This window comes from Pyxicephalus adspersus, chromosome 8 (genome assembly GCF_032062135.1).
Source record: "Pyxicephalus adspersus chromosome 8, UCB_Pads_2.0, whole genome shotgun sequence".
In the NCBI taxonomy this organism is placed as follows: Eukaryota; Metazoa; Chordata; class Amphibia; order Anura; family Pyxicephalidae; genus Pyxicephalus; species Pyxicephalus adspersus.
In genome coordinates, this window is record NC_092865.1 from 40,392,689 (window position 1) to 40,415,398 (window position 22,710).

Genomic DNA, 22,710 nt, shown 5'->3' on the forward strand with positions numbered 1-22,710 from the left:
TCTCCAATTTTTTTCCCAATGTTTTTTCGTGTTTTCCCAGTGCCAACAAAAACAATAAACATGACAATACTGAAATATTTGTAATTGCAACAATATTCTGGGATAAATAGTGCCTTTTCTGACATAAATGCAAGGGTGCCTATAAACACATATATACATATAATACGGAAACTGTTATACCCGTCCAAAGATTTTATCCAGTCTTGCATTTCAGAGCCCTATCCCCACCACACAGCATATCAAGATTCAGTACTCTCTGGAACTCGGGCTCAGGCTGCACTCTAGCAATAAAAAAGCAGCAGGACACTAATACAATCATTATTGATTTGAACTAAGGAATACTGTCCATAACAGGATTAAATGGTTGTTTTTCATTGATGCCTGCACTATGTATCAGGAACCTACCATTGCAATCCAGTGAACAAAATTGTTTCTAAAATGCATACAGGCCTATATTCTTTGAGAAGTGACCTGTTGATTTTAGAATGCAACAATAAAACCATTTTACTAATATTGAAGTAAGCAATATACTCCCACAAATCTGATTTACTACATCTACATTTGCTTGTAGACCCTCCAATGGAAACACAAACATCATCTTCTTCACAAATATCTAGAAAAAGAAGCCCAAGGAGGCCCGCAAAGAGGAGATATAATAAAGTTGTTTATCCAGAAGATTATGAAGAAGGTACCATTTCTGTGATGACATGCAATGGTCTGCCTAGGCTAGCATCATTGTGATGTCCCCAGAAATTTAATCTAGGATCATATACTAATAGGGGCAATTATTGTGCGAAAAGCTGATTATCTGCTTTATTCATAGCACATCAAATGACCCATTTTATCAGGAGTGATTCTGAATGCGGTTCTATTTTATCTTTTTGCAAGGGATGGGAATGAGACACTCCTTTTAGCATGGGCAATTTGGAAAAGGCCTTACCCCATAATGATATAAATCAACATTTTAACATAAAAACAATCACATAAAGCCTGATGTCTTGTGTATTTCATGGGATGGAACAGTAATTTTACTTACCTTATTTTCCACAGCCTTCCCGCCCCCATGCATCCAGGAGCCCTGCTCCTGCTGTGGTTCTGCTGTGATGCCGGGGCGCTAGTCCGTCGGGGGGCGTGGCCAGGCGGGAGATTTAAAAGCAGATTACTGAGTAATCTGCTTTTAATTACCACCCGGGTCCCGGCCACGCCGCTGCTCGCATCAGCAGTGAGATGCGAAGCACAATGCAGGACTTCTGCATTGTGCTTCACATCTCACTGCAGATGTGAGCAGCAATAGCAAATTCCGGGGGTCGGTCCTCATAAATATGTATCTGCAGCACAGGAATATTGTGTGAAGCACCTTGCTAAGCTGAGGTGGTGTATTGGGGGACAATAACTTGGACCTTCTGTAACTTTGCAGGTTACTGAGCAGCTTCTCTTTTTAGATGTGGCAATGCCTAACAGGATTAACAGCTTCTAATATAAAATTTACCTTCACTTCTCATCTCCATTTTTTAAAAAGACATTTCAGGTGCAAATTTGGTATGGTTGACTGTTTTGCTCGGTCCTGTTGATTTTTAGATTTCACTTATATTTAGATCCCTATGAGGGAAATGTACCAGCTCCACGTCTAAAAAACAAAATCACATACAAAGACCAAAAGAATCCAGACTATTCTTCACCTAAAAAACCAAGAAAGAAGAAGAAGAGGATTATATATGAATATGAAGATGAAACAGAAGGTATTCAGTACATGGTACATGTTTGGCTGCAAATGTACTGCACCCAAACAACATAGATCTAAGTATTACAGAATCTGACTTAGATCTCTGTGTTTGAATTTCACAGTTTGTGTCAAAATAACTAAATTCTAAAAGTAGCTTTTTAAAGTTATTTGGAAGGCAAGGATAAGATTAATGTTAATGGTGAAGCAGTATTCTGATAAAAACATGGATCCGTAAGCATCCCTTTTATATTTGCTTAGTAAACCAGCTATAGGGAAAGAATTGATAAACTTTGCAATTCTTGTTTCATCAAGTACTGTAGTTGAAAATAATGTTTTAGGTAAATTATCCAATATTATTATTCAGTTTATTGGAGATTGCAGCTCTTTATGGGCTCCATCAAACCCATAGTGTAAAATATCTGGCTGGCAGCTCCTAGTCACACAGCAGTAGTTGTGGGGAAGCAAACAGCACTACAAATAACTAAATGTGCACACTGCTGAATCTCCAGCCGTGACGCAAATCTTCAGCGGATAACCAAGAGGCCAAAAGTGACAAGTCACTATTGGGAACAGAGCCGCCTTCCTCAGCAGCTGATTTATGTATGAATGTGTCTGTCAAGAGTTCAACTTTAAGCATTTAAAGATTTTGGTACTTCTCTAAAATTCACAATTTTATGGAACATCAGCAATTTTTAAGTCAGATATTCAGTGATCAGAATGAATTGCAGTTGTATGGTAACCACAATTGTGTAGTTTGCCACTGAAAACTATAGATAATATTTCCATTCACAAATCCAGAATAGTTATCCAATAAAAATTGTCCACCTCCATGAATGAGTAAATATGGTAAAGATTCTAATTGTTTCTAGAGCACCATCACCCTTTTTTACAGCACCATGAGGACATGGTGACTAATGCACTGGAACTGATTTACTACAGTTATTACTCTGTAAGGGAAAACTCTTTTAGCTTAGTGAATAAGGTTCAGTTCTGCTGTCATTAGCCATCCAATCATGCAGAGGTAAGCATCAAAATAATAAGCAACAAAGTTTTAACCATTTTTTTTAAATATATATATTTTGTTAGGTATTCTTTGCAAACTGAAATTTCACCAAAGTTATTAGTATAAGTAAAATAACATCAAAACTGTATAACTAACCTATACAACCATTGTTGCTCTTAAAATTAGGTTCTCAATATGTTAATCTATTGTCAATATGAAGTAATCTATAGCAAGCAATTGATAATCTTTGTCATAGTACAAAATTAGCATATATTAAAACAAAATATATTATTGATGGTACATCTAGTAATTTAAATTCACTTATTGATATCTATTCATTTCTACATGTGGAACTGGCAACCTGTACTTAACCTGATTTAAATTTACTTCTTGTTTTGCATGATGCTGACAACACTTCATAATTAATGGCTTGTGAAAAAATATACAGCATGTGGAATAAATGCATGAAAGGACATATTATTATGTTTCCTGTATTTTAGACTACAATGACAGATTCTCATCACGTTCACCAGCAAAGAATAAAAAAAATCCTCAAAGAAAGTCTCCTAAATATCCCAAAAAGAAAAAGAGCGAGACACTTGTTGAGTCAGAAGAGGAAATTGAAGGTATTACAGTAAAATCAATAATAATAATAATGTATTATTATTATTATTACTAATATTAGTACTAATAATAATTAACAGGAACAATTCTCGCAGCAAAATGTGGAGGACAGATGAGAACAGATATAACATAACATAATTTAGACAGACAAGCCAATACATAAAGTAATGAAAATCCTGTTGAAGAATTACCAGATTAGCCCACTTTTAAAGATATAATTTCAAAATGGTGCTGTAAATTACTATTGTTAGTATATAGAAATCAGTGGGCGGAACAACTTCAGGGGATTATTTTTTTCATATTCAGCAGGGCTTGCAAGGAAATGGTAAGTAGTTACTTGCTGTAATATGCAGTTTGTCAGTCCCAATATATATGCAGCAACTGCATGTACTAAGACCATTATCATTTGTTTACACTAAAGTGCCTAACATAGGGCTGCTCTGCCCACAACCATCATAACTCCCACCAATGACTCTCCATTGTCATCATGACCACCCTCTCGTGTTCACCCCTTGAGCAGCTAGCTGGCCTATGAGGGAAAAAAAGTACAAATTTGGCTCTGTATTTAAAATGAAGTAAATATAATCAAATCACAGAAAATGAAGAAAAGTGAATATTAGGCTGTTCAAAGTAATAGCAGTGTGGAGTTCAGATAGTGAGGTCAATCATTCTGTGAAAAAATAGCTGCCACTAGGTTATTTTAAGGAAAGAAGCAGCAAATGTTATACATGATGGCTATTGTGCATTTCGCTCCGAAAACGCTCTGAGTAAAATGGGTCATTTGCAACGTTGTTCAAAAGAACAGCTTACTTTAATTAAAAGTTGATTGGAGAAGGGGAAACCTATAAAGACGAGCAGAAAATGATAGGCCGGTCAGTTAAAATGATCTCAAATGCTTTAAAAATGTCAACCAAAACCTGAAAGATGTAGACAAAATGTGGAAAACTACCATTCGAATGGATAGAAGAATAGCCAAAATAACAAAGACTCAGTCAATGATCAGCTCCAGAAGGATCGAAGAAAGTATAAAGTTATTTTCAAGTAATGTTACAATTAAAAGGCGTCTATGTGATGTCAAGCTATCGGCAAGAAGCTACTGCAAAGTCCCAATGTTGAAAAAAAGACGTGCTGAAGAGGTTACAGTTTGACAAAGAACACATTGACTGGCCTAAGGGGAAAAGGTGCACCATTTTGTGGACTGATGAAAGCAGGATTGTTTTCTGTTAAACTAGGGGACACAGATTGTCAAACAACCCCCAAACACTGATTTAAAGCCACAGAACACTGTGAAGACTGTGAAGCATGGTGGCACAAGCATCATATTATGAGGATGTTTCTCATACTATGGTATAGGGCCTATTTGTCCCTAGGGATCATGGATCAGTTTAAATATATCAAAATACTTGAAGAGGTCATGTTGCCTTATGCCAAAGAGGAAATGCCCTTAAAATGGGTGTTTCAACAAGACAAGGTATTTATTCCAGCCCACCAAGATTGGGGTTATGGAGTGGCTGACTGGCTGGCACAATCCTCAAACTCTAATCCAATACAAACCTTGTGGGTTGAAATGAAAAATGCTGTTTCTGAGGCAAAACCAAGAAACGCAGAATTGTGGAATGTAATCCAATCAGCCTGGGCTGGAATACCTGTTCACATGTGCCAGAAGTGCATAGACTCCATGCAACACACACACGCAGCAGTTCTCAGAAACAGCGCTTATAGAACTTTTTTAGTGATTCAAAGATAATCTAAACATTGAAACATTTTACAGTTCATATAGTGAATGTTTTTGAGTTTGAAAAGAAGAATGAAGATGCTGCTATTTTTTGAACATTCTAATATTCCATTTTTTATCACTTTTTGTAAAGAAATAACACAAATTTGATACAAATTTTCTTCATGTTTTGATTTAAAATAGAATGTGCAGTGTTCCCAATATTATAAGGATTTTGAGCTTTATTCACTTTTTTAAAATGCTACTTTACTGCTATTATTCTGTGCACTGTAAATATCATTGGAAAATACTGTTCTTCAACATATTTGTAGGATTTATGTTCATATGATAAAAAAATTATTGACATGAAAAACATTTGAGAAAATAAATATGTTATAGGTTATTCTATATTTGTTTTAAAGAATCAGAGGAAAATGTATCCTCATCTTCATTTTCATCTTCTACATCAAGTAGAAAGGGAAGCAAAAAAACAAAGAAATTGTCAAGGAAAAATCAAAAGAAAAAGAAACCAAAGGATGAGGATGATATACCTGATCCAAACAATCCAGGTATTATAATAAAAGATGAAACGCTGGCTATAATGGGGTATGCTTTTTTTATTTTTTAACAAACATAATTACCTACCATCTATAGCCAGAAAGTTTTTCATCTTGTTCCATGGTCAGTAGAACATGGAATCAACTTACCTCTAGTTTATCAAGAAATCAGATCTCATGTGATATCAACAATGTTGAAGATTTTTGTTGTGATGACTCTTTGACAGTCAAAAAATTCCTGGAACAAAAAAAAACAAACTGCGTTGTCACAGAACAAAAGGTGAGGTAAAATGCTTCAATATGAACACATGTTCTTGTGGCAATGCACATATCTTGTATTCTTAAAGTAGGTATTAAACCCTAACTGAAATGTAGAGGTCTATTGATAAATTGGTATACCTGACATTCCCTGAAACATTTTCTGGGGGAGAATCAGTCAATGCTAATAAAAACTCATGGACGTGGAAGGTTCTCCAAAGAATGTTTGATATTTGTTTGACTTTTTAAATCCTTTGTTGTTTCAGCTATATTCTCAAGTAGTTTAGCTACTTCCTGTCTACCTGCATGCTAATCAGGGTTGATGGTATAGCATTATTTAGAGTTTCCTAATGGTGACGACAGTGGACATACATCCAGTGAAGTGTTGAAGTTGTCCCTTGTAATCACCATTAGAAATCTGTGTGATGGTGCAAGAACGCAAGAGCATGATGGGCTATAAGGGGAGAAAACCTCATCTTAATAAAGTCCCTGACAGAGGACATAATTTGAATGACATTTTAGCATTATTTTAATTATTTGCAAATACTTTAAACAACTATTACAATGCTATAAACATGTTATTGCTAACATGGAATATTAGTGATTGGGTTTACATATACTTCAAGTATGTAATGTATATTTCACACAATACCATTTTGGCTTATTAGTTGTTTGACACTAAGAAGTCTACTTATAAAACAGTAACTTTGACATTCAGGTGGAAAATCAGTCACTATTCAGCACACATGTTTTAGTGAATGTCAGCTTCACTGCTTTATAAATAGAACCCCTAAGGTTAAGTTTAGACCGACAGTATTTGTAAAATGCCTGAAAAACCAAATGCAGCACTTATATGCATTTAAAATCAAGAATAAGGAGGAAGGGAAAATGCTTCTAAATGTCCTAAAGTGTTAAAAACAACACCCATAAAGGCTGTTAAACTCTTTAGTTTATTTTAGTGAAAGCATTTATGTGCATTTATAGGCTTTTTATATTTATAAAACACTGCAGCTTGCTTTCTCTTTGCAGTGCAAAAGATCAAACCCCAAGAACACTCTGTTTGTATTGGCATATTCGAATAATTGACAATTCAAACATGGGCTGTTCCAACACTGGGGAAAAGGTCCACATAAACATTTGCTGCAGTAAATCGTGAGTTTACAAACAGTAATGATGGCATATGTAATTTGCAACTTCTCAAAAATTTATAATTACAGGGAAAAATAAAAAACCTAAAGATACAGATAATGAACCAAAGAAACCTAAAACTCCAAAGCTAAGAGAAGGTGATGATGATCCTGAAACACCACCAAAAGGTACGAAATTCAATGTAGTCAAACAAAATGTTTTTTTCTTGATTACTGCTTTTGAACAACATGCAAATGAACCCCCATGCATGAATGTAGACAACTGATATGTGGAAAATAATTTCAGAACCAAATCAGAGAAACCCTAATGATAAAGATGGCAAACCAAAAGAATCTAAAGGTCCAACATCTAAGGAAAGGAGAGGAGATGATGCTGAAGGGCCAGACAAAAATCCAAAAGGTGTGAAGTCTACATTTGTATTTGTGTATAATTTTGAATATAACTATAGATTTTTATACAATAAAATAAAAAACAGTTGGTACACACTATAACATAAGGGGACAAAGGTTTATTCTACATACTAACAGTAGGTAAATCAACATACAAAAATACATAAAATAATAGAATGTCATCTAAATGTTGCTCGCAAATGTCATGTATAAAGATAGTAGATATTAAGAAATAAAATAATTTAAAAAGGAATACTAAATGCTAGTATTTTAGTAATGCTACATATTACATTGATTATTAATATTATTAGAGCCAGATGACAAAGATGGAAAACCTAAAAAGCCCATTGGGAAAGATGGTGATGGTGATCCTAAAGATCCAGATCAACTTCCAAAAGGTAATTGATTGTTATGATTTAGAAATAGATGTAGATTAGAGCTTACATACAGGGGCATTTATTTACATCAGCACTGCTTTTCTCATCTATTATAAAACAAAAACAGCTCATGTGCATGGGTTGACAGGCTTGCATCAGACATATTCTTTCGTTTAAGTTGTTTCTGAGATCATTCAGAATTTTATCATAGAATCAAATGATCTTTAGTCGTCCTCCATTTGAACTGAGTTTCATCTGCTGTAAGAAGGTTTTGCATTTCCATAAAATAGTATAAGAGTTCAGTCCAGCTTGAGCAAAACCCTGTCCATGCAGGCCTTAAATCAGCTGAAAAAAACAGAAGCAGGTCAGAAATAAGTAAGACACAGTTCTGACGGAAGTAAGAATTTCAAAAGCATCTCAAATACAAATTGGTTACACATAAAAGCACTCATCCATAAATGTGATCTTTGCCCTTAAAGTCTAAAACATTTCTCTATGAAAAAGTTAAAGATTCTGTTGACATATGATGGCTAAAATTTAGCTGTATCTGATAGACAAAGCTCCAACACCTCAGGTAGTGTTGCAATATGCCCCTCCACACTTGGCCTATCACAATAATATGTTACCCATATTGACCGCTAGAAATTTGTAGAAGGAAAAAAGGAACAAAAGCAGGAACTGCTGGATCTTTCCCCTAAAGAATGGCCTGACAATTGGACATGAAAGAGGTGTATGGCAGCATGCTGCTGTAGTATTCAGGGTCTTTAAGGTTCCTATGCTTCACACCTTCATCATTTTTTGTGTAGAATATAGATTCTCTTTAACTGTATTAATGCATAAATTAAAATAAAATGTATAATTAAAAAACATCAGTTGTGCTCAAATTGTTTTTAAAATTGACAAAAATGGTGTAAGTCAATAAAGCGTCTTAGCTTTTTTTTTTTTTGCTTACATAGAATTTGATCTTTGCCCAGTGTGTTATTGCATTTTATTTATTGTTACAATATGATCTATTCAAATATACAGATCCAAATCAGAAAAGCCCTAATGACAAAGATGGTAAACCAAGAAAACCAGAAAGCCCTAAACCAGAAGATGATGGTCCTGAGGACCCAGGAAAAACACCAGGAGGTTAGTTATTTTTGCCAATAAACTTATGGTCTTTGCTGAACCCCTTCACTTGCCCAAGCACATTTGTGCTTAATGTTTACTCCCTTTATTTTAGTGTATTTGCTATTTAAAATAAAAATTACTCCATGACAAAATGTACAGTAACAAAGGGCTAGCTGAATCCTTTTTCAGTAGTTTAATTAATAGCAAACAAATTCCCTGGCTAACATCAACAAGAAACAATGAGATGTATTTATTGTTTTGTATTATGACATTTTTAGTAGCCTAGTTTAAAAACAGTGTAAAAATAATTGTTGGAAAACAAAGTTGAATTGTTTTTTAAACTCAAACATGATTAGTGAGAAATAGATCTTGATTTTGCTAAATGTGGTTAATCCAAAGTTTTATATGGAAAACTGACAGACTTGTGGTAGAGCCCTTTGGGTAAAATTTTAATTTCCAAAAAGACCTTACAGTCTTTATATTATACAAGAGTAAGTCCAATTTATAAAATAGTAATGGGAGCAATTTATAGCAAATATAGTTCACGTTACCAAAGTAATGGATTCCAATAGATTCTGTAGCTCATGGCACTGTTAAGTATTTATTACCCACATTTTAGTGTAGAACCATTGAAGTCAACCAGCACAATAATTGTCAAACTTCACTCCTCATCCAATATCAGTACCTGAAATTTACCAACAAGCTCTGGCCTAGCTGAATTGCTCCAAAATTTCTTTGGTGGTCGGTGAAAAAAAAGCTCTTTTATAGTCAGTTAGAGGTACCCCTAACATTTATATTTAGAGGGAGGAAGAAAGTACTTTAGCTTGGTGCCTAAAATAAGAAATACAACACTTTATTGGGAGTCAAAGGGACAAATGTCTACTACATTGGCCATTAGTGGGCAATTGCCAGCCTTATAGACAGAAAAGATCCGGACTGTATTGCTTAGTTGCAGTGCACTCTGGGGAGAAACTCATGGGCTGTGGTGCAGAGGTATGAGGATTACATGGTTGACCAAACAGAACTGTAGTTCATTTGGCAGAATAAATATATCTTTATATGTATTTCAACTGTTTATGTATCAATTTGCTTGCAAAATATGCTTACAACTTCTGATAAAACAGAAAGCAAGAATAACTAAAGTAATCAGGTACAATCTGCTATTTTTCAAATAGAATATTTATTCTAAAATAATAAGTAATCATTGGGATCTAAGAATATTTTTGTGTTCATTATTTACAGTGCAGCTAATATCTCCTGTATAAATGTCTAAGCATATATGATATCTATTTATGTTGTAAAGCCTCATAAAGTACACAAAAAGCCTTCTCTGACTGGCCAAATCTCCCTTTATTTGTGTCTCATATGTTCCCTCTCTAAAGCATTGCAGCACACGGTAGGGAGGGTTCAGGAACAGAGGCAGTGCTAATCGAGAAAGTAGTGGGAAGGGCAATGTGTGGTCAGGTGCTGATTGACCAGGCTTGTGAATCACCACTGACAATACTGATAGCCCCACTTACTGGAATATTTTTTAATCACACTGTAGTGCAATCTACATGGGAGTGACAATTCGCAGCATCTTTGAAACACCATCATAGGAATCTGTATTACCTGGACATGACTGGCAGAATCAATCAATCATGTATTTGTGTGACTTATTGTGTGACTACCTTATTACATACTGTATAATAATATTACCTCTTGTGTTGCATTTTCCCCAGAAAGAAAACCAACATCTCCCATAGATGAAGATGATGACACCACAAAAAGAAAAACACCTAAGGTTATTGAAAACACAGAGGAAGGTAAGAAATGCAGTATTGTTGAAAGTAAATATTTTCATTTCATAAATTTTGAAAAGCCTGCAAAATTATTAAACAATAGGAATCCTTTGGGATTTGCATACAACAATGTCTTACAAACCTAACATTTCAGAATGAATGTTGATAGCTGGCCTACGCCCTCCATTTACCCATGATTTACTGTTGGCTTTTAAAGAGAGTTTAAGGAAGAGAAAAAAAATCGCAACAGGTATTATGTGCAGGCAGCTGCACCAACGTCCAAAAGCCTGCAGTTATGCCAAAATACCAATACATTCCTGGCATTTACTGCCTCTTCTTGCTAGTAAGGGGGTAATAGTAATGTGCCAGAAAGTCAAAGCAAGTTGAAGTTTTGACAAAATACAGACATGTCTGAATTTTACCTGTCCAGGTGACCTGACATTTGCCCATAAAAAGATTTTTTGATGCTGCTACAGAAGTTTTTTTTTTGTTGTTTATTGCAAATGTTACTACATGATCTGTCTCTTTGCATTTGGGCCAATTATTTTCATTTGACCTATTAACTCAACAAGAATTTTTCCATTACTTATCATAAAGGCATGCATGTTGTTTTGTCCTTTTTTGTTCTCAGACTGTTTATTTAGGTATATACAGTATCAACATATCTACAGAGAGATGGAAAATAAAGGCTACTTAGGCATATTAAATGATTATTCAGAATTTGAATAAGAAAAGTATTTTATTAAAAACTGTTAAGATTTTGTTTAAAACTTTTCAGGTTTACTGTAGCTGTTTCCTGTGTTAAAAATTTGTTATATTGTAATCACAGAGTAACTTTTTGTTTTATATTTTTTTTATTTAAAATCATCTTAAAAATAAAATCGTCTATTAGCACAATATTATATAAGCTCACATGAATAAACCACGTCCAGTAATGGCCCTGGTTTATTAAAGGCTCTCCAGTGAAGCTGGGTGATCCAGCAAACCTGGAATGGATTTCATAATTTGTTATTTGTTAGCAAATGTTTTCAATTCTGGACCAGACCCACTCCAGGTTTGCTGGATCACCCAGCTTCACTGATGAAAGTCTATTCTCTCCAGCCTTGAAAGCTTTTTTGTATCAGGCTATATGTTCCAATAATCCAGTCCATCAATTGCAGAAATCAGTACATTGTAACTCTTCTTTTGTATGTAATGACCACCACCACCATGTAATCACCATCACCTCAATGTGTTTCACAACAATTACTTTTTCCAGAGGTATATGAGGCAATAATTAATGATGGAGTTAGATGTACATTGTTTGGGCTGGATCTACACAGACCTTTTCCCCAGCGTTTAACCTGAGGCTTTGAAAGCCCACGTTTGAAATTCCAATGCATTCCATAAAGCTACATTAGGGCATATACTTGTGGCATCTTTTTGAGCTTTATAGATAACGTTCCTTGAAACGTTTAAAAAATTAAAACGCAGGGTTAACGTGTTCATTGATTTCAATGGGGGCATTTTCCTGCTATTTTAAATGGCAAACTTTAAAATGCCAGTGAAAGTGCAAAAAAAAGCATATAAACGCTATTGAAACATTTACATGCATTTTTAAACCGTTTGTGTTGACCCAGCCTTATAAATATTTCCTTGTTACCGACATGTATCATTGTAATAGCACTTACAACGATATATAGCACAAGGCAGCAGCCGGGAGGCTCTATATTACCGCTATAATAAAAAAAATTTTATTACCATCACAATAACTGGAGATTAAGAGACCAAGCTGCTGGTTTATGTGAAAGCTGCCCATTTAGCTACAACAGCCTGTTTTGAAGGCATGGTATTACCAATTAGTGGAATTTCTTTGCATTGCCACTTTATTGCAGCTGAGGAGACACTGGCATAGAAGAAAAGCCCAAGCTGGCTCCTGCTGGAGCAAATATGCCAATACTCTTTAGGCTGCCTCTTCCAATCATTCCTAGCAACATGTGCTTGTGTGTGGATCCTAACCAGCACTTCTTTCATGAAGCTGACCTCAAAGTGGAACACACTAATTAAATTTAGAATATTTCGCGAACACCCCCAATATAATCTCGAGCATGAGGCAGCATCTGGGAAGCTCTATATTACCATTGTCTTGATCTATATCACAATGGGCCGGGTGACAGTACAAAATAATACAACATTTTACAAATCCTACAACCATGGTATAAATGTTAGCCTTATTAAATATTATTTTGTGCTACAACAGTCACTCAGCATGTTATAATACAATAAGTTTCCAAGTAATGTTTGAAAGTGTCACATAAGACAAAAGCTTTTTGGGATAGTATTAAAGGACTTTCAGATGCTAATAAACCCTTTATTTGTCACATGAATGGTTTTTTGGATTTCCTATACCTAAAATTTTTTTGTTGGAAAAGTACTTTAAAAAGTGGCCGGCCTATATTTTAATATAAAATTTGTACAAAATCACATGCTTTTAACACTTTTTTGGTTTGGGGCACTGTCCTATTGGTCCCCCAGACATCCCCAGCAATATTAGTGACAATTTACCCTAAAAACTACGAAATTCTGACTTTTGTATTGACTGCAGTGTAAACCGACATCTGACAGTAAAAATGCATACAGAGCAAATGCTAGCTATTTAGAACAGTTTAACAATTTAAAAAATGTGAATTTTGATTTTGTGAATGTATGGTCTTCCAGCTAAATTCAATAGAATGGTAAATTCAAGTTTAAAAAATCCTAAAAAAAATAATTGTTTGTATATTTATACTGTATAGTTTGTTCCCTTTTAAGGCTTCTTAGTATACCATTGAAAGTGTTTAGTTATATCTGTTCTGTAGCTGATTTTGCTTGTGAGCTGACATCTTCCTGTTCTCAGGATGTTGTCAGGAGGGGATTTCTTACCATTCATGTAAATAGATACTTGTTGCCAGATTTCCAGGCAGTAAGAATCATAAAAGGATTCCTGTTTTACCATATTCTAGAAACAGAACGATTACTTATAAGAACTCTAAAATCTTATTTACAAATATTTCTTAGAATATTAGCAAATTCATCAACAAGTTTAAATACGTCTTTTTCATAGTGTTATATTATGAACTGAAACTAAAAATATAATATTATTTATATTTATATAGGATAATTTATATTATTTATTACTCAGGAATTACTGCCACCAAAATAAAAAGTATTTTTGTCCTAAACATTCAAAGTTTTAAGTTCAGTGCAGTAATTCAGTACCTCAAAGATGAACAAGAAGATTTGCTGTTATGGAAAAAGTCAATGTCATCATATTTGATTGTCTTTCAAAAAGTCATTACTTTATAATTTTAAGTGAACTCTACATTGGGACAAAAATAAGGGTAACCCCCCCCCCCCCTTTGCATGGATACAATTACAAAAAGCTACACGTGATCACAAAAATGTAATATTGTTTATTGTAGATATTGAAGAGAACTCATCCTCTTCTAGCCTAAAAAATACAAAGAAACGTTCACCTGCAAATGCAAAAAAGAAACCAAAGAAGTCAACAAATCCAAGGGAAAATAGAGATGGTAATTAAACAGAAATCCAAAAAAATCGTGAGAAGCCTGGTATGCCCACATACTATTATCATATCATGACTTTTATACCTATTTGTAATAGGGAAATAAATGATATGTGATAGTTATTGGGATCTGTTTGTAATTTCAACACAGTAATGTATCACACATATCACAGCTTTGAATATACTGAAAACTAATACTAAGTATATTGTGTAAGGAATTACCATATGAAATTGTATTCTTTTTAGTTTTTACACCTAATATTTCATTTATTCTGTTTGTGTTTTCAAACAAGATTTACGTCGAAAACCACTGCCATCTGACAAAGATAAAAAGAATCCCAATAGTTTTAGGCCAAATAAGAAGAGAAGAATAAATCCAGGGGATGATGAAGATGATGGTAGGTAAAACACCTTTGGAAAAAAGTAATACTTCTATCTTCATAAACTTATTTTAAAGTGAATTATTTCTAAGTGTTGTACTAGTTGAAAAAAATAGTGTTGGAATTATGAGTAAAGCTTTGCAAATCTTTACTTTGTACCCTTCGAGCAGGCATGTCCAAAGTCTGGCCAATTGCGACTCCTGTTCAGATTTCCACCGGCCTACAGCCTCTGTTATAAAATCAATATTATGCGGCCCGCCATCACTGTTGACCACAGTATAAAATACACGCATACAAAAAAACTTTTTTTTATATTTTATTCGAGTTAATCAACCGCCTTGCAATTATCGGCCCGCTACGCGGCGGGCATAATCAGCAGGATGGGAGTCCCCATGTGTGCACAGGGAATCCCTCACGTTATTATAGTGGGCATATGTTGTGCGGGATCCGCACGGACCACGCCCACTCTGATTCCAAGAAGGTGCTCTGCACGGAGCCCGCACTGGCATCGGACTCCGTGGGAATCCCTCACGTCACTCTGGTGGGCGTGTGCTGTGCGGGACCTGTACAGACCACTTCAACACTAACCCTGGTTAGTGGTTGGCCCCCACACATTTTCACCTCACCAAATCTGGCCCTATTTACAAAATGTTTGGACACCCCTGCCTTAGAGCAACCTTAACATTCAAGACTGCTGGTGTATAAAATAAGGGACCCCCTAAAATTATTAAAAATTAAACGGTATTAGTACATACATCAAAATATGTAGATATACAAATATATTTATAACATGCAAAAATTTACATTCTAATTTCTAGTTTACATTCTAATTTAATTTTTTCTAGTAAAGAATTAAAAAAGCAATTGTTCATTATATATATATATACCATGTGCCATGGTATTAACAAAACCTTTCTTTACTAGAACCCATAAAACCAGGAAAAGGAAAACCCCAAAAAAAGAAGCCCTCACCAAAAGATACAGTGAAAAGAAAAAAGAAGATTGATTCTGAAGAAGAAAGACAAGGTACTGAGTGACTACAATGATCCCTATCATTTTCTTTTCTTTGATTCAGAGATATGCTAGGTTACTTAACAAAACAGAGGCATCCTTCCCAGGATCACAAGATTTGCTGTAGCAAGTGAAATAGTTCCCAAAGGAGAATTTGTGCTGTAGTTTACCAAAAACTGATTTCCTATTTTTGTTTTGGCTACTGGTTCAGTCACTTGCTACTTCTATAAGAGAAAATAAATACAAGCAGCCTAAAAATGAAAAAAAAACTTGTTTTTTCTGACGCAAAAAGGAATTACCAAATGGAAAATAGAAAGTCTATTAATTCTTCAGGTGGTTTTAAGAGAACCTGGGTTGAGGAGGTACCCAGAGGGGCCTACTTTACTTACAACCGTCTTGTATTCTATATTCTATATTTCTATTCTCTTATTATTGAAGCCAAACTTACTGGTAATTTTAATCTGTATTTGTGTATTTTTATCAGAAACAGTTGAGAGTGAGTTTTCAAAATCTTCGCAGTCTTCATCGTCACATAGTAGGAGCAAATCTACCAGGAGGAAGACAGAAAAAAACAAAAAAAATCTTAAAGAAAAAAATAAAAAGAAATTTCCTGGTAAATTTTTGTTATTATTTGTTTCCTTTAACTTGATTTAGAATAAAAAAAATAGTTATTGTTACTGAAAATATGCATTATTAACATGTAGAACTTTAGCGCATGCATTCACATGTATGGTTTTCAAAGAAATATTAGCATAAGAAAAACACATTTAAATTCATTCTTTATTATAGCATACTAAATACAATTGCCCATTTTTTTATTTCCTTTTTTTTTTAAAGAAGAGCCAGAAAAACCGCTAATGCCACCAAAGAAGAAAAAGTATCCCATACCAACTCCTGATTACATATCACCAGATGAGGGTTCTGGGGAAGACGGCAGTGGAATGGACACTACAACCATAGTACCAACCTTTTTTAGGCTCAATTCAACCACAATCATTCCTACTGTGGAAACAAAAAAAACAGAAGGAACAGTAAAGCCATCAACAAGTGCACAGACAGAAGGCAATAAGGAATGTTTGTACAAAACAACAACCAATATGCCTGTTCCTGTGTCAACAGAAAAACAATCTGCAGGAAATTCAACAACAACAGTTCCTAACACTCAAAGTTCAACTCAAGAGGAGAAAAACAAAGGACAGAACACAGCAACAGGCACTCCACCTCAAAGTAAGAACAACATAAATGTCACTGTAAGTGGAATGGACATTTCTGTTACTTTGATAACTAGTACTGCAGCAGCAGCCATAAATGAAGAAACCACAAAGCCTGCACATAATTATGGGTCGACTATAGAGCAACTAAATATGGAAACCGAAGGAAAAGTTACACATGATTCACTGAATAATCAAGCTAACACAGGTAAGACTACAACAAATCCTGGACTCAATAATGGAGAGAAGGCAGATTTTGCTAAAGAAAACACAGTGAGTTCAGGAACAATTAGCAAAATGACAACAGTGCCCATAAGCTCAACACATTTTGATAACCCTGAAGAACTTAATAATGAAATGCTAACCTACAGGTCTACAACTAAAGAAAATACCAAACAGCCACCAGCAAGTACAGACCAAATACTGGACCCAACAGGTCATCAAAGCAATGGAGTAATTTTTGAATCAATATTCACAACTACAAAAAGCCCTTATTTTGATATGAAATCCACTGTTACTGGAAGTACTGCAAAGCTTTTTTCACTTCATGATGAAGCTGACCATATAAACACATTATTTCCAACAGGCCCTGCTAAAGAAAAGAACAGTAATGATTCTGAAACCACTTCACCCTTCAGTAATAAGCCTACCATGTCTGCAAATATAGCTGGTATTGGCACTGATATTGCTTCTGCTAGTGCCACACGGGTAGCACCAACATCTATATTAATGACGACCGATATTAATCCAAAGGACAGTCACAACACACCAGTTATAACAGAAGCAAAGGAAAATGCAATAAGCTCAACAACTAAAACCCCTCAGATAAGCCAAACAGTAAGCACTTTGAGCATGACACAGACACCTCTAAAATATTCAACAAATATCCCTGAATCAATGGATATCACTGAAAAGCAAAGCAGTTTTCAGTCAATTGCAGTTACGTTGGCCACTAAAGAAGAACATTTACCAACCACAGATGACAACAGAAATACTGCTGGCACAATAACTAATGCTTTCACAAGCTTTTTCTATTCTACAAGGCCCAGAGAGGACACATCAATCTCAAATATATTTACAATTGTATCTACAAGAAACAAAGAACAAACTAAAGCAGAAATGGAGAAAACATATGCAACATTGACAGTGAAACCACATTCAACACACATGACATTGACAGAGCAAGATACAACACTGAGCACTCCATCACTGCAAACCAGAAAAGAGCAAAGTACACAGCAAACCCGGGACACAACAATTAGTGAAGAAAACAGCCCAGATTTAATTAAAACAGTAGCTTCCACAGGGAAAACAGAAAAGCCTTACATAATCACAACAATCAGTCCACAGAAATTCACCTTGTCGAGTGAGACACCAGCCTTAAGACAGACACGTGACACTTTCCAAATGACAACAAATGATTTATTAATAAAAGAAGGAGCTAATACAGAATTTTCTCATATACTGTCTGCCACTACTATAGATAAAATAAAAATATGGCAGACCGCAGACAATGCAGATTCTTATACACCCACCATTCAAAAAAAAGTGACAACTTTGAATGAAATTACAAAAAGTAGAAATGCCACTCCCATATCTGTACAAAATGTGAGGCAGACCACAGAAAGAACAGACAAAGACCAGTTTCCAACAACTGTTCAACAAAAACTAATGTCAGCAATAACCAGTGATGCCACAGAAAGAAGCAATGGGAATTCTGTGACACAAATTAATGAAATAACTAGTGATACACCAACTGAAGAGCCTAGTGTTATGGTTGCTACAGAAACAAATATCAAAAATGAAGATTCTGTAGCTGTTTCAAAGGACACAGTATATGAACTTTTGCCAAATTCTACACCATCTCGTGCCAAATCTGTAGAAAGTACTACAGATACAGATCAGCTGCAAACACTGTCACCCAAGGAGAAAATTACTCGGGTGTCACCAGTTGAAGTTAATGATGATAAGGAAGGAACAATTACATTTTCTCCAGCCACTTACTACACTACCTTGTCTGTTGACCTTAAAACTGGGCTGTCAACTACAGAGCCAAATGATGTAACAAATGCCGCTAACGCAGTTGACATATTTAAAGATCAAACTGATTCAGCAAAGGAAAGCACTATTAGCCATACAACAATGCCAAACCTACAAACCTCAGAAAAACAGAGCACAAAAACTCCCTTTTTTATGACCCTAGGTTTACAACCACTAACAACCGAAATGCTTACAAATATTACAGCAAGTCCTCATTTATTTACTACAGACACACAAAAAACAGCAACAGACAGTGAGACTTCCACTTTTAGGCAGACTGTAAAAATACCTGAAACATCACAAGTATCAACAACCTTCTTTCCTGATGTGGCTTCTACTACTGCCATAGACATTCTAAAAACAAGGCAAAGCACCACAGAAAATACAAACACAGATCAGTTACTATCAACTATTCAAGAAAAAATATTAACTTCAAAAGAAATAACAGAAGGCGAGATACATAACACAGTAACACCTATTACTACAATGAGAACTGATGATAAAATACCATTGGAGGATAATACTATTTTGGTTGCAAAGGAGACCACTACACGTAATATAGATTCTATTCCTGCCACAAAAACATCAGTTACAACATCCATAAAGACTACAACAGATACTGATACACAGCCAACAACACTATTACCCAAGGAGTTGAATACACAGGTCACAGCAGTCAATGAAAATGCTAAAATCACAGATGCTACATTTTCTACAATCACTTACTACACTACACTGTCCATTGACCCTAAAACTGAGATTTCAACTACAGAGGCAAATCATGTAACAAATGCCGCTAACACAGTTGGCATAGTTAAAGATCAAACTGATTCAGCAAAGCAACAGCCTGCTGAAAATGAAAGCACTATTAGCCACCCAACAATGCCAAACCTACAAACCTCTGAAAAACAAAACACAAATATACCCCTAACTTTGACCCTAGGTTTACACCCACTCACAACTGAAATGCTTACAAAGCAAAGTGTAAGTCCTAATTTTATATCTACCAACATTTCACAAAAAACGGCAACCGACAGTGAGACTTTTTCTTCTAGACAGACTGTAAAAATACCTGAAACATCACAAGTATCAACAACCTTTCTTACTGATGTGGCTTCTACTACTGCCATAGACATTCTAAAAACAAGGCAAGGCACTACAGAAAATACAAACACAGATCAGTTACTATCAACTATTCAAGAAAAAATATTAACTTCAAAAGAAGTAACAGAATGCAAGATACATAACACAGTAACACTAGTACCAGTGAAGGATAGTACTACCTCAGAAACACAAAGCACAAATATGCCCCTTACTATGACCCTAGGTTTAGAACCACTCACAACTGAAATGCTTACAAAGCAAACTGTAAGTCCTTATTTTATATCTACAGACATTTCACAAAAAACAGCAACGGACAGTGATACTTCTACTTCTAGGCAGACTAAAAAAATACCTGAAACATCGCAAGCATCAACAACCTTCTTTATTGATGTGTCTTCTACTATTGCTATGGACATTCTAAAAACAAGGCAAGGCACCACAGAAAATACAAACATAGATCAGTCAACTATTCAGGGAAAACTAATAACTTCAAAAGAAGTAACAGAAGGCGAGATGCATAACGCAGTAACACCTATTAATACAATGAGAACTAATGATAAAATATCAGAAGAGGTCAACACTGTTTTGGTTGAAAAGGAGACCACCACACATAATATAGATTTTATTGCTGTCACAAAGGAAACCTCAGATATAACATCTGTAAAGGCTACAAAAAACACAGGTACACATCAAACAAAAATATTGCCAAAAGAGTGGAGTACACAGGTCACAGCAGTCAAAGAAGATGCTAAAGCTACTAGTGCTACATTTTCTGTTATCACTCACTACACTACATTGTCTGATGTCCATAATACAAGTTTAGGTACAACAGGAACAGCTAACGACATATTAAATTACACTAATACAATAGACATAACCAAGGAACAAACTATAACACCATCTAAGAACCCTTCAGAAAACATATATAGTACTTCACTAATACTAGACAACACCCTGAAAACTGCCACAACAAAAAGAAATATTTTGTCCACATACCATGTAGAATTAAATGAGATTACATCGACACAAAATCAATTTGTACCCAACAAAACCTCAGAATATTTATTGTCTTCAGAAGAGCAAACTTCAGAACAAGAAAATCTAAATGAGCATACAACATCAAGCACAGCATTGTTACAAACAAAAGGAGCCCAAGGTACACAAATTAGCTTTATTCCTACAGGATATAAAACAAGCCCAGATCTGGTAAATACTGATCTATCAATACCAAACTCAACTAGTAAGACACTCATATCTAGTCAGTCTGCAAACATGGAAGAAACATCACACATTACAATTAGTGACTTAGTCAGAAGTGAAACCGATTTGGCTACATTGTCCTTAAATACAACAGATGTACTACATTTTAGGCATACAACAGAAAACATAAATACAGAAAAAGAAAATACACAAAATTATGAAAACACAGTAACACACATAACACATCTTATAACTAACGAACCAGATACATTTAATACACTTATGACTGCCAGTGAAAGTACAGATTCCATACTTTTAACCACAGAGGCATTTATGGGGCATCTCTCGAATTTTACAACATCTGGAACTACATCTATAGGGGCTACTAAAAGTACAGACCAAACAAAATCCACACCTACAAAAGTTAGAACTACAGCCATTACATCAGATCCAACTACCTACTACACAACATTGTCTGCTGAACATAAAACAAATGTAGATTTGCTAGAAGAGGCAAACAATTTACCAGACACAGACATAACTGATTACAAAGAAAAAACTACTCCACTAAATATATTACTTACAGAACACATACAACAAACCTCACTTACACTTGAGGACAAAACAATGGATCAATCAATGATTATTACAAGCCCTCTGTCCACAAATAGACATGTTTCTACTAGTCTTCCACCATCTATAGTCAGCAATAGCAGAATTACATTTACCAATATAGATAAAGAACAAACTACTTCTTTTAGTGAGAAAACTAGTCAAGTTTCAACTTTATCAGTAACTAACAGGGAAATTGTAACTGGAGCACCATATACAGAATCACAAGGACCATCCATAACAATGGAAAAAAGTACAGCTGAGTCAACATTTGGTTTAAAGTCTACTGATACAGATTATGAAAACAAGGGTACCACCAGTATAGTTACAAAAGAAACCACTGTAGCTACTGAAAATACTTATAATTATTTTACTGCTGTTTTGGATAAAGATTCCATTGCTAATCAGTCATCTGCCATGACAAGAAATATAGAAAAAAGTTTTCCAGGGACAACAGATGACTACAAACCTTTAACAACACAACCCAAGATTCAGGAAGGAAGTGTTACTCCATTTACAGCACAGTCAAGCTCTGCAGAAGTAGACAAGAAAACAATTGTTGTGCCTACTGCAAACATAATGACATCTGTCTCCTCAGCTTTTAAATTATTAGATAAAATGTATACAACTGTTAAAACTACAGATGTTTCTAGTGATAGTAGGTCATCTGTTGTGCATACAATCAGACTAAATGATTTGTATACAGAAAAAACAGATGTTGGGGATGTCCAAAAACCAAGTGAAATTATTGAAAGTTTGCCATTTACTACAAGAGGCCATTTATCTAATAATATTTTTGGCATAGGAACAAGCAGAATGTCTACAGCAATGAAAGAGAATGTGAGTGGACATGCCTCATTCACAACTCTGCAAAACACTGTAAGTCCAGAGCATTCACCAGATTTTAATACCATGGCCAT

At 35.0% G+C, this 22,710-nt stretch overlaps 1 protein-coding gene across 7 annotated transcripts in view; it reads left to right on the forward strand.

The window, feature by feature from the left end:
- Positions 1–22,710, forward strand: part of PRG4 (proteoglycan 4) — a 52,528-nt gene that overhangs the window by 18,747 nt on the left and 11,071 nt on the right. For 2 of the 7 annotated variants that reach the window (XM_072420120.1, XM_072420123.1), the window contains 13 exons: positions 1,596–1,739; positions 3,227–3,352; positions 5,487–5,633; positions 7,097–7,195; positions 7,314–7,427; positions 7,729–7,815; positions 8,821–8,925; positions 10,629–10,712; positions 14,129–14,239; positions 14,526–14,630; positions 15,537–15,638; positions 16,108–16,236; positions 16,461–17,042. In XM_072420120.1, coding sequence (XP_072276221.1) covers positions 1,596–1,739; positions 3,227–3,352; positions 5,487–5,633; positions 7,097–7,195; positions 7,314–7,427; positions 7,729–7,815; positions 8,821–8,925; positions 10,629–10,712; positions 14,129–14,239; positions 14,526–14,630; positions 15,537–15,638; positions 16,108–16,236; positions 16,461–17,042 — 1,935 coding nt within the window. The remainder of the gene's footprint in view (positions 1–1,595; positions 1,740–3,226; positions 3,353–5,486; positions 5,634–7,096; positions 7,196–7,313; positions 7,428–7,728; positions 7,816–8,820; positions 8,926–10,628; positions 10,713–14,128; positions 14,240–14,525; positions 14,631–15,536; positions 15,639–16,107; positions 16,237–16,460; positions 17,043–22,710) is intronic. The other 5 variants (XM_072420125.1, XM_072420121.1, XM_072420122.1 and 2 more) reach the window with 5 other exon arrangements.